The sequence below is a fragment of the Brachyistius frenatus genome, unplaced genomic scaffold (genome assembly GCF_029030835.1).
Source record: "Brachyistius frenatus isolate BFR_SWC_R1_liver_20210118 unplaced genomic scaffold, ASM2903083v1 Contig_27, whole genome shotgun sequence".
Lineage (NCBI taxonomy): Eukaryota > Metazoa > Chordata > Actinopteri > Embiotocidae > Brachyistius > Brachyistius frenatus.
The window spans coordinates 730,975-746,809 of record NW_027210626.1 but is presented as its reverse complement, the minus strand read 5'-3'; the positions used below and the strand labels follow the sequence as shown (position 1 = coordinate 746,809).

The window sequence follows — 15,835 nt, the reverse complement described above, 5'->3', positions numbered from 1 at the left end:
AGACATTCTACATTTCATGGACAGAAAAAACAACAACAGACAAAGCATCCATTTACACATTTACGCCCATTTGTTCTAATGACAGTCATTTTAACCCCTATGAGCCACTGTTTCAGGTGTTTGTCCATTCATCATTGCTCTGATTCAATGTTGATTTGTCAGGACAGCAAAGCCAAAAAGCGCATGATCAATGAGTCTTCCCGCTGTGTTGAATTCAAAAGGAATGACCCCGCTTTCTTTTTCTCCTCTCCTCTCTCTTTGCTTTCTCCCAGTGGAGGGAAAATGTAAGATAGACATGAACGTTCCTGGTATACACTTACATCTGTCTATACGTCGTAGCTTCTTTTTGTTTCATAGTGGATTCAGCACGTTTCCTTTAGTAGAAGTAGTACTGTGATGCAAATAACCAAGACTGCAGCTTGAAAGTCCTCACTTAGAGAAAAAAAACATGTTAGTAAAAGGGTGAAAAAACAACACTATGAGATTTTGTTAATATGTAACATTAATTAAGCACCTACACACAAATTAAGAAAGATTGAGATGGGAAATCACACTTCATTATTTTTCTCACAGCATCCTAATCTAGAAAATTTGTCTTTGGCAGCAAATTTGCTTTTAATTAATTTGAGCAATTTAAAAGCGATCTGGTAGTGTGATTTTTCACCCTTAAGTGTTTATTAGATGCTTAGTATTCAGCAAGAGTGTATCTGGATCTAAATAATTCATCTCTAAATGCTTACAGGCTGGAGATAACTTTATTTTTTTCTTTACTATCTTCCCCTCCTCTCCTCTTATTCCTTCTTCTCTGACTTCAAACTCCCACTTTCCTATTTCTTTGGCTTTCCCTTAATTACTCTCCTCCCTTTTCTTGCCCTTCTTTTTTATTTTTTCAACACGTTCTACAACTATGCTTCTTCCATCTGTTCCTTTGCTTCCCTTTCTTATCTCTCTTTCTTTAAATCTACCCCCTTTTTTCCTGTATTTGTTCCTATGTCTCTCTTGTCTATTGCTCCTTCTTGTCTCCCTCTGTTTCTCCTTTCGACCTCTCCTTCTCTCCATCTTTTCCAGTGGGAGGAAATCAGTGGCGTGGATGAGCACTACACTCCAATCAGGACCTTCCAGGTCTGCAATGTGATGGAGTATAGCCAGAACAACTGGCTTCGCACCAACTGGATCCCTCGCCAGTCGGCCCAGAAGATCTACGTGGAGCTCAAGTTCACCCTCAGGGACTGCAACTCCATCCCGTTGGTCCTGGGCACCTGCAAAGAGACCTTCAACCTCCTCTACATGGAGACAGAGGACGACCAGGGCAGCCACTTCAGAGAGCATCAGTTCACCAAGATTGACACCATCGCTGCTGATGAGAGTTTTACCCAAACGGACCTTGGAGACCGCATCCTCAAGCTCAATACTGAGGTACGCGAGGTGGGTCCCATGACCAAGAAGGGCTTCTACCTGGCGTTCCAGGATGTGGGAGCCTGTGTAGCTTTGGTTTCAGTGAGGGTTTACTTCAAGAAGTGCCCGTACACTGTGAGGAATCTTGCCACGTTCCCTGACACCGTGCCCATGGACTCCCAGTCACTGGTGGAGGTCAAAGGCTCGTGCGTCAATCACTCCAAAGAGGAGGAGCCGCCACGAATGTACTGTAGCACCGAAGGGGAGTGGCTTGTGCCTATTGGGAAGTGTCTCTGTAACCCGGGATACGAGGAGAGAAGCAACACCTGCCAAAGTAAGAAAATCTTTCAGTCATGCATTTTATTTCTCAACAGTACCTTCACACTTGCTTTACCCTTCATTCATTCTGCATGTTGTCTACTTGTCTTTTATATGAACTGTATGTCTCATGTCTCTTCTGCACCCCTCCCATTTTGGAACCTGTGGCCTAAACAAATCAAATGTTTTCCAAAGCTGCAAAAGTAAGCTGTTTGATGTGAAGACTCTCACACTCCATATCTGTCAGCGAAAAAGCTTTAATGTCAAATACCCAGTCTTTGTGTGCATGTGAGTATGTGTATGTTTGTGTGCATATGCATTCTGTATGTGAGGCTTTCAAACGAATCCAAGAATCCCAAGGTGTTGGTGGATAGGTCGGTAGTTCTACATGTATATTTCCATGTGATGTGTGATGTCTTTTCCAGGTTCTTGAGCCACAGGCTCCAGCTTATAGTGGTTCAATAGTAATCTTCTCTGTCACACATCATTAGCAATGGGAAGATCTTAACCAGAGCAGCAGGGATGGGACTGATAAGGCAGAAGAAAGGAGTTGGCTGGAGTGGACGGTGAATAATGGAATACTTGTGGTGATGGTTGTGGGTGTTGGTGAAGTCATGAGTGGGTAGACATTTGAGGTGGTTGCAAATGTCAGAAAGTACACGGATCTGTTTGCCTAACTTTGCCTTTCGTTTTCTGACCGTCATGACTGCTCTGTCTGCTACATTGTCATCAAAGTGGACTGGTTTTCGTTGTTGCCAGCTGGTCAGAAAGAATGAAAAATGTCAGAATGATTGCAGTCACTAAATGAATTTTGCTGCTGGTGCTACAGAGCTGACACATTGCTCTGTGAAGCATCCAACACCTGAGGGTATTACGAGCAGACACAGGCAACTTGTTCATTTGATTGTCCTTGTTCCTTCAATACAACTTCACTCCGATGACAAGTTTTAAATCCGCTGTTGGATCAAGCAACCAGTGGTTTCAATGGTTAAATATCAAAATGAGTCTTCCATCTATAGATATGAGTCAGTATCTATGTAGAACTCAGTGTAATGCAATATAAACTTATATACTCTTCATTAGGTTTCACAATAGCATTTTTTTTTTCAATTTTGACCTTATCTCTTGAATCAGGTGCATAAATGTACACAGGCAAGACACAATTGCCCCACTTATTTAAAATTAAATTTCCTGTGGTTTGTTTCTGTGGCTGCTGTAACAGCTTTCATCAATTACAGTTGCAGTTCCTCATCAGTGTTTCCATGCAGCAAGAAATGCTGCATCTGTACAGCAGTCCGCCTCATGCAGCAACTCGACTATAGTGTTTTCATAGTGTGCTGTATTTTGTGTTCTTTATTGTGAAAATGTTCAATACATTTTATGTTAAAATACCAGCATTTTTTTTACATGAAAACAGATGTGGTATATATTTGCTTACTTAATGCTGAACTGGTTTGTTTCTTTATATCTTGTTTGACCGTGAGAGAAAACTACTCAGTGGCAAATGAGACCAAAGCTCCAGCTGCATGTGCCATCAAACCTCACATTCTCTTTGTTGTGGAAAGGGAAAGTGGTCCACGCCGCTCTATAATTCTTCCTCTCTGCTTTAGAAGCCACCACTGCACTGCGGCTGTCCCACACATTCTTAAAAGTGAAAGCGATGTTAAGTTTGAAACGTTGCTCTTCAGCATTCTCGGTGATTGTGGATGGTCCCAAACGCTCTGCATGTTCATCAGCTCTGTCCTCTCCAGAGCCGTGTCCAGTGTTAATTAAAGATCAAAGGCAGTCTTCCAGGTCAAGCCCCTGCTGCCAGGGCCGGTATAAACTCTTTTTCTGGGGCTGTGGACTCCAGATGAGCCCGTCTCACCGTCCAGATGCATGTGGAAACTTTGTTGGACCTGTCAGATAAAAACTTTGCGTACAAAATGTAAACAACAACGACAAAAACAAGGATTAGCATGAGATATAAGTCCGCTCATTAAATACAATTTTACCTTTACTTTTTCCCCTTAAAAACTGGTGTTTAAAAATAACATTTTGTCATCACATTTTACAAAATGCATTTAGATTTTGCCTGCCTGCTTTTCTGCTTTTTCCCCCCAATTTGAAAGAACAAAAGATGTCATCACCAGAATGGGACATTTTGTGGACAAATGGCAGACCCCTGTCCCCCTCATACCACCCTCCTTTCACTTCCTGCCACTCTGTGAATTGTGTGAATGTTTGGATGTGTTTGACAATCTCTTATTAGTTTCAGAGTGCTCTAATGGACTCTAATAAGGTCTTATGTTACAATGGAGTGGGACAGCTGCACCAACAGGCCCCCACAGCCCCCGCGTGCAGCCGTCGGGGGCCCCATCGTGCAGCTCGCTCTCCAGGCCCTCTGTGTTAACAGATAGATAGCTGAATGGGGTTAGGTCACCGTACAGACAGATATAGCCGAAAAGATGAAAACATGTTTACAGGGCTCCAGCCAGCTTAAACAGATCGAAGCAGATGTTTAAGACATGGTTTCTCAAGTATTTACATGTCACGGACTTTCAAACAGACGCATGTTGGGCCCTAAGACCTATTTGGGAAGATGTTATCCCATAAATCCATGAACTCTGAGTTAGACTGGTGTTGATGTATTGTGAAATGGGCTGTGGATAAGAGGGAGAATCTACATTGTACAGATACATTTTTGTGAATTGAATTACAGCCAATTAAAACTATGGTGTTGGGAAACTCTTCAGTGACTCTTTGGTGCCCTGAGAAGTAACTCTCCACATTGCCGTTTCACTAAAATAAACATATCTCTAAGCTAAGGCCACTGATGAATAATCAAGTGATCATACAGACATGATGCCTGGCAGCAGCAGTGAGGTTGTTCTAAGAGTTTGGTTTAAGTGTTGTTGGCTCTGAGTCAGATGATGATGAAGCACCTTTGCTGAATTTTTAATGCTTTGTTTTCTTTGACGAGATGCCTTGATGCAACTTCTTCCATTTACCGAATTCTCTATTCTGTGTGTGTGTGTGTGTGTGTGTGTGTGTGTGTGTGTGTGTGTGTGTGTGTGTGTGTGTGTGTGTGTGTGTGTGTGTGTGTGTGTGTGTGTGTGTGTGTGTGTGTGTGTGTGTGTGTGTGTGTGTGTGTGTGTGTGTGTGTGTGAGAGAGTAAGGGAGGAAGACCGTGAGTGTGAGAGCAGTTGTCTTTGTTTATGCAGAATCTAAAGTGGGTTTAAGGGCTTCAATAGTGTACACTCTAGTATTATCATGCTGGGCTGTGTGTGTGTGTGTGTGTGTGTGTGTGTGTGTGTGTGTGTGTGTGTGTGTGTGTGTGTGTGTGTGTGTGTGTGTGTGTGTGTGTGTGTGTGTGTGTGTGTGTGTGTGTGTGTGTGTGTGTGTGAGTGAGTGAGTGAAAGTGAGTGAAAGCGAGTGAAAGCGAGGATGTTTTTTCAGTGGCGCCTTCAATAGAACACACAAACTCTGTCTGGTTAGGTAATGGAGCACTATGTGTGAGCTGCAGTCATGCGAGTGTATACATTTTTTTGGCCATGTGACTGATAGCTGCAACGTATGTGTCATTGCAAATTTCACGAGATGCAGCGTTTATTCCTATAAACATATCCCGATGTTTTTTCATCCATATCAGAGCAGACAATGTCTTGTCATATTTTTTTTTTGTTGAGGAGAAACTCTGTGAGTGGACATGGAGTTTTTAAGATTGTACAATGTGAATGGACGCGTCAGTCATCGTGTGGATTACAGTATGTTTTGTGAGCGGGCTTCGCCCTTTCCACAGAGAATGTGAGGCCAGATCTAATCTCGCTAAGTCAGTCTTTCTTCTGTCACTACAACAGACTGGAGCAGGTGAACCAGCTCCTTTCTACCGTCAGTGTGAAATTCCTGCAACCCTAATTTGATCCTAAAACAGCAAACGGATGTCTGTTTGTCGAGTGTGTGTGTGTGTGTGTGTGTGTGTGTGTGTGTGTGTGTGTGTGTGTGTGTGTGTGTGTGTGTGTGTGTGTGTGTGTGTGTGTGTGTGTGTGTGTGTGTGTGTGTGTGTGTGTGTGTCTCGCAAGCAGCTGTTCTCTTATATGTTGAGGATAGATCCAGGTTTACATTCTTGCTGGATTTATCAAGACACACAATCCTGAAACTTACCAGCAACATAATGCTTATTGCAATTATACACATGCTGCTGTAAATCTGTACACACACACACACACACACACACACACACACACACACACACACACACACACACACACACACACACACACACACACACACACACACACACACACACACACACACACACACACACACACACACTGTCACATATGCCTGAGCACGAGCTGCTGGACCTGTCCTGGTTACCTACCGTATTTTTTTTACCATAAGCAATGGAAGGCAGACATGCGCTTAAATGGAAAAAAAAAAATTGATTTCATTTATTTATGATACACATTCTAAAATAAGTTTTATTTCTTGACAGTAACAATCTCAACATTTCAAAATAGAAGTTTCCTTTTCGTTTACTTCCTTTCCTCCCTCTCTCCGTTTCCGCTCGCCCCAGTGGCTGACAGTCTTGGCTGCTGGTTCAAAGCCCTTTGTCCATATCATGTCAAATGTTTTATATCACTCTTCACTCTCCCGCTTAAGTGATTTAGCTGCTGCCCTCATGCACAGAATGGCTTGGCTTTCAGGCAAACATTCTTGACTCACGTTATACATCTTTCATTGACAATGTCACGCAAGCCGACATCAACTTGACCAATTAAACACTCAAGCTTTGCCTGAATTGACTTCTCTTTTATTTTACCATTTAATTATAATCAAGAAAAGCTCTGTTCAGCAGTTGTGTATAAACAGATGATGAATTCCCTGTAATGACATGGGGGCTGCTGCCAATCAACTAAGGTCTGTATCTCAATACAGTCTGGTCAGACCACACTATTGGGCAAAGTATCAGTAAATTCACCTACATTGTCCAGTGAGATGCCAGTGTTCTATTTTTGATAGATTGGTTTAGACTCTCCCTACCCTCTTAGGATTAGAAATTCTGCAAAGGAACTATTACTATCACAGAAGACACTGCTGCTATCTTATTAAAACATTGGATTTTAAAACCATTAAATCATCAGTGTTTCTTTTTGCATGACTTCATGCATTGTACAGCTAAGTTGGGTATATTTTAAGAGATTCAAATGGGGACATATACTGGCTCCTTTCCTGAAAAGAATATAACAATATACAACGCAGTTTAAAATGTAATTAATCAGTGGTTAACATGTGGTTTTTGGTTTCTGCCTTAAAATACATTAAGTATTGATCAAAAGCCCATTTCAGTCAATTAATTAAAGGAGAAAAGTTTCAACATCCCTGCAGAACTCTTTTGCTTAAAATTTCCTTACATTTTTCATCACCCATATTGTTCCTTCTTCTGTGTTTTTTGTATATTTTTCTGCCCGACTGTTGAGGTTGAGTGCTGTGAATTTGCAGAGCTGCTGGCTCTCCTCTGGTCTCTTGGAAGGACTCTGTTTGTTTGTGTTGGCCATTATATAACTGCCCGGCTCGCACAAGAATACGTCAGTTCCACACACACACACACACACACACACACACACACACACACACACACACACACACACACACACACACACACACACACACACACACACACACACACACACACACACACACACACACACACACACACACACAGCACCACATCCCTACTAAATTGCAATGATTGCACTGACTATTTCTAATCCAGCACCAGGCTAATATATGTCATTCCGGCTTTTCTGTTGCAGACGTGTGTTTGCATACTGCACATACACATCTGTGTATTGGAGCCCTCATGCATTCCAATTCACTGAATCCTCTGAGCCATTGTTCCTCTTTCCAGCATCACTACACGATATATACTGTAGCTGCACACTTTCACAATGGGAGTGACACAGTCTAGCACAGTGCAACAACAGCCATATATGCCTGGGTGTGGGATTCCTTGTTGGAGGGCACCTCCACTCACATTTTAAAATCCAATCTAAGCAATCACATCAGTTAAATCTGTCCTGTGTGTGTGTGTGTGTGTGTGTGTGTGTGTGTGTGTGTGTGTGTGTGTGTGTGTGTGTGTGTGTGTGTGTGTGTGTGTGTGTGTGTGTGTGTGTGTGTGTGTGTGTGTGTGTGTGTGTGTGTGTGTGTGTGTGTGTGTGTGTGTGTGTGTGTGTGTGTGTGTGTGTTTGGTTGGCTGAATTGAGTGTTATACTGTACACGGCTCGGTCCTAACACTGGTGTTCCATTGCATCAGTCTTCTCCCCTCTTGTCAGTTTAGCTTAGTTAGGAGGCTTTTGCTGCTGCAGCCTTTTGGCTGTGTGCTGCTTGGCATTTAGCCTTTTTGGAGCTGAAAAGGAGAGGAGAGGAGAGGCTGGAAGAAAGCACAAGGCCTGGATTGAGTGCTCCAGTGAGAAATATCTTGAATCATAATGTTAACACTATACTATACAAAATTTGATAAATGTAAAAATAGACCCATTTTTCCCTCCCCTCCTGAAGTCACATTCATGTGTAAATCAAAAGGAGTGAAACATAAACTCTTTCCTGAACAATGGCAGCTGTGCGCTCTCTCTGGAGAAAGTTTCAGGGAATTTCTTTTGGATCTCGTGACAGGAGTCCATACGTCAGACGTCACCTTATATGTGTCAGGTTTCTCCCTGTTTACCCATTTTAATAACTTATACACAACTGTGTTGTGGCTGGTCATACGGCAGAAGTAAATGCACTCACATGTAATGTTATGGCTTACTGTGTTTAGAGATGTATCCTAATTTCAAGCTGTTGTTTGCTAGGTTTTTTCCCCTTTACACTATTTAATCACTGACCATACCTCTGACGATCTTCATAACCTTAATGCGAAAAAAAAAAAAAAAAAAAAAAAAGGCAGCTAATCTAATCATGAGAGTTCTGCAGCAATCACACTGACTCTACCTCCACAACACAGCAGTCAGGAGGGCTAGATGTCTGTCGGAAGGGAGAGAAAGCAGGAGAGAGCGGTGAGTGTGGCGTTAATTAGAGACTCTATTCTGCTTTAGTTCAAATGCAGAAATTACTCACTAAACAAGAAAACTCAGAAATGATCTTGTATCTACTTATAATACTGTAGGGTGTATGCACATCTGTGTATGTGTGAGAGAGAGCCCGTGCATGCAGAGGAGATAATGCACATTTAAATGGTCGTCCATTGTTGCATGTGGTCCCTGAAATATTGCATGAACATGTGTCTGTGTATCAGTCCCTCTTAAATCACTGTCTTCATCTCTGTGTGCACTCATATAGTATATTGATGTGTTGTGTCTGTCTGTGTGTGTGTGTGTGTGGGGGGGGGTGGGGGTGGGGGGACTTTGTATGAGTGCGTTTCTGGCATGCAGAGCTAAGGGAACTGTAGCCAAGGATGCAGGAAAGGTTTGTTCATTGTGGGTATTATTGCCTGTTTGCTTTTCTCTTTATGGGCCTTCCAGTGCAGGCTGGGGGTGGTGGGTAAGCCTCTCACCCCGGGGCCCTGGTGCTGTTGGGACTTCAAAGCTGCTGGTAACCACAGGCTCAGGAATTCAACTTAACACACACAGATACACAGACAAATATACCCAAATGCACACACGCACTCATGCACACATAACCATGCCGACAACCGAAATGGAGGGCTAGATAGATGGGGTGTTTATTTGTTGGAGGTTCCTGCCAGTTGACCGAGCCTCTTCACAGTGGTCAGTCTTTGTGTGTGTGTGTGTGTGTGTGTGTGTGTGTGTGTGTGTGTGTGTGTGTGTGTGTGTGTGTGTGTGTGTGTGTGTGTGTGTGTGTGTGTGTGTGTGTGTGTGTTCATATATGTGAGCATGTGAGTCAGAAGACAGACAAGGACAGAAGGATGGACACCGCAGGAAACGTCCTGTTTGACAGACATAGTAAATGTTTGGATACTCGTGCACTGTAACAGGGGATTGAAACGCTGGAGTAGAATATGGGAGTTATTCCATCATTTCTGATGGATGAGAGGGTGCAAGCTGGAAAAAGAGGTGGAGGAGGAGACCGGGGAGGTGAAAGCAACAGAGAGAGAGAAAGCAGGCTGTCACCAGGATATAGACCCCCGCTGAAAACTCTCTGGCACACAATGCCTCTTGTGTGATTTGTGACATTATCACTGTCAATTCAACATCCACATTTTTGTCAGTATTGCTCCACCATTTGTTTTCCCTTGTGTATAACTTTCAAATGTTCCAGGAAGTCGGCTCATTAAATGATTTGCCACCACAGCCTGAAGACACAGCGGCGTGTCACAAGCTAGAATAACTATCAGTGACATTTACAAGGTCAATTCTTATTCAGCTTTTCTTTGGCACACATCGGCATATGTTGTTTATTTTGCATGAAAAACTGGAAAATCAATTAATAACATGTTATATTCTGGAATTCCTATTAAATAACAGATTATTGAAAAACCATATGTAAGTCAACATTTCAAAATAATTCCTAAGATGTCTGGCTACAGTGTAATCAGCCTCTCTTTTGTGTTTTACCATATTTCTGCACTTTCTGCAACCACTTTCACCACTTAACTATTACTCGTGTATCATTTTCTCAGCTCTCTATTTATTATTGTGTCCACCTTCAGCTGGGCATGATGTTAAATGACAACCATAGAATCAAAACTTTTCCAAGAGTCGATTCATAATAATGCTGCTCATTAAATGACCAATTACCAAACTATATATATTAAGTGTAAACTTGTGAATTAGAGTCATAAATATACGAGGCCTATCACTATCTTGTGAGATGTCTGCTGTCCTTGGTGCTGAAGATGTGTGGCGCCCTCAGCCGCAACCTCAGCCACATCTATAGGGGCCGCGGCTGTCAAGTGTCCCACTTATCTAAACGCGCACCGTAGGCATGTACAGTGACACTGTGAGTCGTTGTCAAAAGCACCATCTCATTGTACAGCTGAGATGCGTTCAGCGAAGAGAGGCCTCTCCGTGTCATTTCACTTTCAAAAGCCAGAGCGTCACCACACGAATGCCTGTCTTCCAGCAGATGTCTGACCTCGCTGTGTTGCTCCATCGCGGACGTCAGCCAAACAACCTTTCCGTTTTAACAAACACTGCGCTCTTTAATGACAGCCAAGCAAAGCGGTGTCTGTTTTAACACTTCTGAGAGTCGGGGCGCACCATGGAAGTCTAATGATAATTCTGCAGTGAGGTCTTAGCCAGTTAATGTGGCGACGGTTGCTGTTGATGTTGTGACACATTAGAACTAAGGCACTCATTTGTCGAAGAAGTCTGTCACTGCAGAAATCTCACCATCCCTCGCAGAGTTTTCAAAGACTTTTGATGTCTTCACTTCCTGCATTAATGCTTCGCTCTAATGCTGAACTGCGTGACGCATCACTTTGACAGAATCAAATCCAAGCAATCACTCGCAAACTTAACGTGTTGGAACATTGACTTGGTTTTAGGAAGACTTGAAGGTAATTTTCTGAACATGTAATATTGTATTTGAAGGCCATGGCTTTTGTGCTGGGTATCCTGCAACCCGCTAAAACAACCAGAGGTTTGCGATGGCCACAGGTGCACCCTCAAAACTCTCATTAACCATAGCACATTCACATGTATAAGGCTAGACATACAACACTATTAGACTACACTATTTAAAAAGAGAATTAAATAAAGACTTACGTCAGATGTTCAAACGCAAACATGTCGCCTATTTTGCTGCGTCTGTTGCCGGGTGTTCTCTTTTTTCATTCTCTACCTCTCTGCTCCCCCTTTACTTTTCTTCAACTTTCCATTTCGACAGGTGACCTGTTTAAAATCTTGTCGGTAGAGAACCAGATCGACGGTTGTTGTTGCGTTATTTTTCTTCCCTCTTGTCTTTATCAAAAACCGACCTCTGCCTCTGATTGGCTCTGATCCTGGTATTCTTTGAAATCCTAACCATCGCACTCCTCATGCTTAAACTAAACCAACGAAGGCAGTGAGTACTAGTCAGTCAGAGGCAGACGAGGGAGGGTCCTAAAATAATACAGGGGGAAAAGAAATGTGCATGTTGCGTCCCTGAGAAATGTGATGATGACACTTCGGTAACGATGAGATTCGCACCTGATGTCTGGTTTCAAACTCATTCCTGATTGTTATATTATCGTTGGTCAAGTTCACGGTGGGCCAAAATGCCCCTCAGGCCACAGGGACACAGACTACCAACCTGAAAATCTGTCTTATTTATTAGTCTATGTGACATTACACTCTTATGTGTGTAAGTAAGAGAAAGAAATAGAGACTGAGTGCAGGACATAAGTGTGAGAGGCATGTCTGTCAATATATACAGGTCATTAGTAAACCAGAAGTGAGCACAGGGGAGGAGAGGAAGACAAAGTGCTTACTATAGCAGGATCCACTTCTCACTGACATATTCTGAAACTGAATTTAAAATATGCTGCTACTGGTGTGATGTATTTATTTTTGGCAATCCAATCTGACTTTGTGCACCTTTTTTAAAATGTTATACATTCAAATGTCCTTCCGTCTGAAGTTATAAGACATCTATTTTTAGTTTCCCAGATGTTGCACAGTCTATGGAGGGACTGGCTACTCGTCTCTGACATGTCAAAAGTGTTTCCCTGCTTTTGACCTACAACAGGCTGAAGTGGATCAAAGGAACCTGGTCAGAGGAGAGTTTTTGAAATACTGCATTTTCAGGATTGGAATGAAAGGTTGTAAAAAGACCTTTCAGAAGAGTTTTCAGGTCCAATTTCTATTGCACTATTTCTATGCACAGCATGACGGAGCTACTAAAGGTATCATATAGGAAACAGTGTGTCAGGTTGAGATACTATTGCCATTACGATCAACATAATTTGGCCTTTATACGGTCAGTAACGTATAATTAAAAAGATGTTGGCACCAGGAGTGGGAGTCAGTCTGTGCACCTTACCCTTCTGTATGTTGAACTGTGCTTTTAGTTGAGGGTGTTATGTTATGCTCCGGTCTGACTCTCAAGTTCTCTCCAGGAAAGAAATTAGATTTAGGAAGCTCCTGCTATGTGGAGTTTAAATACAGAATATTAGATTTTTGTTTACAAGTGTGGGTGAAGGGGATATTGTGAGCTCCCTTTTGCAGCTTGATTGGGAATTGTAGTACAGAAAGATAAAGGGCAATTTTTCATTTGACCCTCAAATATGGTCATGAACTTGAGTTTGTGCCTGGAAATTTGTGGGGATAATCAGAGTTGAGATAAAAAAAAAAAGCTGCCTTTCATTTTAGGGCTTCTAGTCTTACTCTCAGCCATAGAGCTCAAATAAGAGTTTCACTAAAAGGAGGTGGCCAACCTGGTAAAGGTGTCACATGGGCACAAAGCAGAACTAACTGGGTGGGACTACGGGACAGATCCAAAACGTCCTGGGGCACCTGTGTCAGCTGAAAAGATTTGATTTGTCTCTGTTGGCTTGGAGGCAGGGGACATTCCTGAGAGTGGAAACATGCATTTTCCATGAATAGTGCATAACTTTACCTTTTTTTTTTTAACTGCAAAGTAAGTAAGTGGACTCCACTGACTCATTGTTAAAACACACACTCCCCTTATGTGAAATAACCTGCAGATAATTTATTTCTTAGGTTGTGCCCCTGCTGAAGTCACTGATGTCCCAGACAGTCCTGTCCTTCTGAAATGATCCATAGACTCAGACTCCATGCATCCTTGAGTCCTCGTACTCCAACAGTTGATGGAGATAAAGTAAAAGGTCTCTGCACTCATTTATTGGCGAGTCTCCCTATCTACCCGCGAGAGGCCGAGCGGTGACATTTTACCTTCATCACGGCAGTTAGAATGGTGTCAGATGGAACGACTTGCCCTCTGGTGTGTGTAAGTGTATGTGTGTGAATGCATGCATCTGTGAGAGAAGAGTAGGCTGTTTGCGTGTGAGGAATGTACTACTGTTGTGTATGCATATGAATGCATGTCAGTTTGGGCGCGCTGATTAAAGGCAGTCAGGCCTCAGTGATCAGGCCTTTAGCTGTCCCTGCACTCCGAATGCCAAACACAACCGAGCATTCCCAGTGCAGCCAAGCGTGGAGACGACAACGCTGGACCACGCTGGACAACCTTAAAGGCCCGCAGCTGTGTGCATGTGTGTCTCTTTTCCCATCCTTGTGTTCTTCGTTGACAATGTGAAGCAATCTAGATAAGAACCAGCAATATTGACCAACTTTTTTTTTTTATATATCTCTACCAATTTTACAGCATCTAAACAAAACCCAATTGACTGTGTGAGTCTGGAACTTGCTGTCACCATCAGATGTCAAGTCATAGTTATTACAACTACAATACAATAAAAAAATAAATAAATATATATATATATTCTTATAAAGCAAAATAAAAGAAAAAAATAATGTCCAAGATTGAACATGACATGTTTGGATATTAGAAAAGGTGGGAAATATATCCATTAATGATCCAGATATTTTGGTCATATCCACTGCAAAGGAAGAAAATGTATGAGTCACCAGTGAGAAATTACTTTTCATAGTTTGAGTTAAAATAAGTATGTAACGCAAGTTATGTGTCATACCGTATGTTAGTTAAATACGCTACGTCAGTTAAGTTATGTAACTTAAAGTAAATCAACATTGATGCTTAGCTTCACATGGGACGCACACAGCGGTAAAAATTTGGTTTGATCCATCCACCTTGGCCTCCTCCCGACATGGACTTTGCACTAGATTTGGGATCTCCAATCGGTAGGTCCACGAGCTTCTAGTGGTGGTGGACCTCAGCTATGTGAATACATCTTCCAGGGTCCTAGGATCCTTTCATTTCATTTGATCAAAGTAGCTCTCAGAGGAAAAACAATGTGAGACCCCTGTACTAGACTATAGTATACAGACTTCCCAGTCTGAGGCATAATTATGGGAGTGATGGAACTTTTCAGTGTTTTTTTTTAATCTCTTATCAACAAAATAATCTTATATTCTCTGTAGTGTGAAGCTGTTTTATTGATTCATGCCATACACTCCAGTAAAGCTCATGCAGCTCGGTATTTTTAGTTCCCCCAACATCTTAGCCCCTAAGCGCTACCTTCATCAATACCAGATTCGTGTGCCAACAAGTGTTTGCACTGCCAAAAATGTTTGATGGTAGTTCCCTTAAAGGCCTCTTTGTGTGTCTTTGTCTCAGTCTCTCCTCTTGTAGAGGCTTGAATAAAGTGTCACTTAGACCAGGACAAAGAATCCAACCTTTAAAGGTTGAGGGATACTGTGGAAATGAGCACTGACCTTTCTTACAAATTATATACACACACACACACACACACACACACACAAATATGCATGGAAGGTTAGAAGCAGTGTGAAGATGAGCAGAGTAAAATGGCAGACAGCAGTGTCCAACAAGATTACTGTACTCATCATCCACAGATTTCCCACCTCCGCCGATTCATTTCCCTCCACCTCTGTCTGTTCAAATGGATGGCACCAGACATTTGTCAAGGTGAAGGCAGCGCGGCCCACGCCTAGCGATACAACCAACCAATCTTTCCATTTCTTCCGCTCTGCTAGTCTTTTGCTATTAAGTGTTCAATTTCAGCACCTGGAGGCGATGCCAAAGTGCAAAGCCTCGAGGAATGTTTGAGAAATCTCACTGATTAATGCCAGGCCCCCGCACTGACTCCTGCCTGTTTCTCCCTGCTTCCTCAGCTGGCTTTGTAATGTTGTTGATGCAAACTGCTACATTGATGTGTGGGGGCTGATATTGGCGTTCCACTAGATTCTGAATATCAGTTTTCTGTCCTTCACATCTGACATAGTAGTTTTATTCAATCACAACTCAATACATCAACAGGGAAGCAGTATTCTGTCAACAGACGTACCTGTGATGTGACATTTTTATTAGAACCTGCAAAAACATTTCAGTGCTTTCGTGTCATCTGACCTTAATGCCATTTCAGACCTTTACAATCTCTGGAAAGCACCGGTAAATGCTGCTATTATCATAACTAGTTATTAGTAAATGAATAATAGCATTAAAAATCATTAAGTATTGACATTTTGAAAGTTTTGGTTTTGTAAAATGCAATCAGTGTTGCGGCAGTACAAAA

The 15,835-nt window shown here is 42.3% G+C and overlaps 1 protein-coding gene across 4 annotated transcripts in view; it reads left to right on the top strand.

Moving 5' to 3' along the window:
• epha3 (eph receptor A3) overlaps positions 1–15,835 on the top strand; it is a 99,774-nt gene that overhangs the window by 15,537 nt on the left and 68,402 nt on the right. For all 4 annotated transcript variants that reach the window (XM_069698500.1, XM_069698499.1, XM_069698503.1 and 1 more), the window contains exon 3: positions 1,069–1,729. In XM_069698500.1, coding sequence (XP_069554601.1) covers positions 1,069–1,729 — 661 coding nt within the window. The remainder of the gene's footprint in view (positions 1–1,068; positions 1,730–15,835) is intronic.